Source organism: Cyprinodon variegatus, unplaced genomic scaffold (genome assembly GCF_000732505.1).
Source record: "Cyprinodon variegatus isolate N-32 unplaced genomic scaffold, C_variegatus-1.0 Scaffold1338, whole genome shotgun sequence".
Taxonomy (NCBI): domain Eukaryota; kingdom Metazoa; phylum Chordata; class Actinopteri; order Cyprinodontiformes; family Cyprinodontidae; genus Cyprinodon; species Cyprinodon variegatus.
In genome coordinates, this window is record NW_015151791.1 from 23,675 (window position 1) to 27,233 (window position 3,559).

At 36.6% G+C, this 3,559-nt stretch overlaps 1 protein-coding gene across 1 annotated transcript in view; it reads right to left on the minus strand.

Annotated features, from left to right (window-relative positions):
• LOC107102893 (CD151 antigen-like) overlaps nucleotides 1-3,559 on the minus strand; it is an 11,488-nt gene that overhangs the window by 4,448 nt on the left and 3,481 nt on the right. The window contains exons 3-4 of the mRNA XM_015402346.1: nucleotides 3,220-3,411; nucleotides 2,064-2,150 (exon numbers count right to left, since the gene is read on the minus strand). Coding sequence (XP_015257832.1) covers nucleotides 2,064-2,150; nucleotides 3,220-3,411 — 279 coding nt within the window. The remainder of the gene's footprint in view (nucleotides 1-2,063; nucleotides 2,151-3,219; nucleotides 3,412-3,559) is intronic.

Sequence of the window (3,559 nt, forward strand, 5' to 3'; positions counted from 1 at the left end):
AGAAGATAACGGGGAAAAAAACAGATTATAAGACGGAATTTATTTAAAAATAGTAATTTTCTAAAGTTTGGGACAACATGGTCTGATAAAAGTAAATTTATATACATGTTTAAGCCAGAATGATTTGACATTTAAATGTGGTTTCCCTACAACTTTAAAGAATTAAGTTTCACCTGATGACTTTTATGAGATATTAGAAATTTCACATGTAGCTAAAATACCAGATTCAGGCTTCATCAAATTTCCATCCAGCCACTTTATTTCCATAAAATCAATAAGTTCAAACCAGAATTCCTGGTGATATTTAACCACTTACACCAGAATAAAACAGTTAATGTCATTGACCTGCTTTTCATGCATAACCCTCACATTTGGAACGGGGTTGATAGTAATTATTACTTATTAAACTTGTTTGGTTTAGTTCAGACATTTGTTCTACTTTAACTCCTACTTGTGTGGAAATCTCCAACGGGAAAAGAGAAAAAATATGTTTGGGGAGAATAGAAAGGAACAAAATAAGGAGGATTAAAGGACTGATACCAACTTCCCATTAATCAGTATTTAGATGGTTGAACATGATGATGGGCAACAATTCATTCATTAAAACTTGTTCTGTTTTATTCAGGTAAATCATGTGTTCATTTGTTATACGTTCCCTTAAGCTAGATTTAAAAAAAAAAACTTTTAATGTGTTAATCAAGCTAAAGCAATGCCATTCATGCCTATTAGTGAGGAATTTTAGCTGTTTACTAAAATGGTTCAAGAACTGGGAGGAAAAGAGAAACACAGGAGAACAGTTTACCTGGTGGCAGAGAGGGAAACACTGCAGCGGAGAAATAGAGGAAGAAACAGAAAGTGTGAGAAGAATGGATGAAAAAAGTGAGATATAAAATGAAGAGCGTGCAGAGAAACGCATGTGGAGGGAATTTACAGACCGCAGCAGGAAAGTTCATATTTAGTAAAGTCAAATTCATGCATTTTTTAATTTAAAAAAAGAAAGAAGTGTGTTTCTGGTGGTAAAGATTGGTTTAGTCACTTTTGCTTTAGACTCTCAAACAATTAACCTCAGAAACAAATAAGATGAAATACGGTTTCCCTCCGTCAACAAATGATTCTGGGAATTATTTTAGATTAACACAAAGTTTTTTTGGGGACAATTTCAGCCAAATGTATTCCTGATAATCAGGATCAAGGATCCCCTAAACAACATTTCTGACAACATGTAGAAAGTTAAAAAAGAAAGAACTATCAGCCCCTAAAATAAAGATATTTTAGAACAGATAATTTCTAAGGCTTTGGGACTTCACGGAGAGAAATTGTTCACAAATGTAGAAAAGATGGAGGATACTCCCAAAGAGGCTGCAGACTTTTCCCCAGTTAATGTTCATGTTTTATTATAATAGAAATACCAGAAATAGAATCAGTGGGAGAGTTAAATTAACTGGTGACAAAACAGAAAAGAAAAGCAGAACAACATATGCTAAAAAAAAAAGAAGATCCGTCCAAAACTTCAGCAGAATATCTCGCTGACTGACGAGACAAAAGTGCTATTTTGTGAAACTTTAATGTCTTTAAATTAGGCTCAGAACTAAAATGTCATCTTAGAAAAAAAAAACAAAACACATTGACCAAAAGACAAATCTGCTGGTGTTAGCGTGTTAATCCCAGACCAAAGACCAGAACCGCGATCTGAAGCATCTCAGCTCTCAATAGCTCAGAAAGAAAGAAACAGGCCATTCAAATAAGAACTATAAAAATAAACCAGTAAAACTTTATGCTTCTTCATTCAAACCACAGCGATCATAAAACCAATAACTAAAGCTCAGGTTTATCAGGTGGAAAATGTGTTTTCACCTTAATCCAAGTGGGAATGGATACCTGCATTACTTTAATAATAAAAATAATCAACGTTTGCAAAGTGAGATTTAGATCTACTCGGGTTATTCTGTCAGAATGAATTCAGCTACATTTAAAAAGAATAAATAGATAAAAGAGGACGAGGTTTCTCACAGCTCGGCTGGTAGATTTAAGGACCGCCGGTTAATAGGAGCTTATCTGTAGAAACATAAACTCACCTGTTGGTTGTTAACATAAGCCAGGATTCCTGCAGTGATTTCCAGCAGGAAGATAGAGAGCAGCAACACCAGATACTACAGAGGAAATACATGAGAGCAAAAGAAGTCAAGAGTCTTTATCCTTTTGCTAGATCAGCGCATTTAAAATGATTCAAAAGAAGGTTTAGAGATAATTAAAGACTAAAGAGGATGAAAAAAGCAACAGTTCTTTTAAACCAATCAACAGGAGGAAGGAAAGGAGAGACTTTAAAAAAGGCAGTGGTTTAAAAATAGACATGACGTGTTTCTGGAAGATTGCTTTTGTATGAACAGAGGCGTCATGTAACAAAACAAATACTGTGTTACTCTAAGTAAAAATGTTGGTGATCTATACTTTAATGGAGGAATTATTTCTTTCTACTCCTTACATTTTAAAAATAGACTCGTTAGTTTTATTTCATTTAAGCTCATTTTCATTATGGACGGTTGGTATTTAAAAATAATTAAAACCATCAAAATAATCAGTTTCATCCAGACAATTAATTTCTTTGTAGTTGGACCCAGTGCTGCCCCAACTTGTTGCTCACCACATAACAAAGTAAATTGTTTTCTTGAGATGATGCAAATTAAATTTGACAACATAAGTTCTACAACTAAGAAAATGAAGTCTAAGGAAGTTATCAACCAGAATAGTAGAAAACTGTTCCTTTAACAGTGTAGAGCAGTAAAGCTTCTGATCTTAACAGTTTGTCCTGCGTTACTTTTACTTTCTTACTTTTAGTATCTTCTTAAAAAGGTGATTTTAAGCAGCAGGATTCATACTTCTACTGGAGTAATAAACATGGATCCTCCATAATGTCTGGTCTCACTGAGTGTGTCTGCTCCTCTCCCTCCCACACTCTGAGGCCTGAGCGGCCGCTTGTGATGCTCCTCATTCTTCTAGCATGAGCCCAGCTCTAAATCTACTCTTAAAGACACACGCTGCATGGCTTTATCTGCTCCATGTGACCAGTGCAGAAAATCACACACAGTTACCTTTCAACACACAGTATTCAAACTCTTCCTCTGCTGTGAGGAGAAACTGGACTAGAAATGCATGTTGGGCGTATTAAGCAGGAAATGGTGACCAATGTAGGCCTCTGTGTGTTTTTAGTCGCCATCTTACCACAATCAAGAGGCTCCTCCTCTCCTTCAGAGTGGCGCAGCATCCGATCATCCCAGTCACAATCACGACGCCTCCAGCGGCGATCAGGATGTAAGCAGAGGCCGAGTAGAAGCTGGAGTTCAGTAAACTGATGTAGTCGCTGTTTTCCACCAAAGTCCACACCCCCACCGCCAGCATGGCCCCCCCGCCCAGCTGAGAGCAAACAGAAGGAACCACGTCACCTGAAGAACCTTCAGCCTGAAAACCTCTGAACACCTGAGATTTATTTATCCATAAAATGCAAGGAAATAAATTCACTTATGTTGATGGATGGATGGATGGATGGATGGATGGATGGATG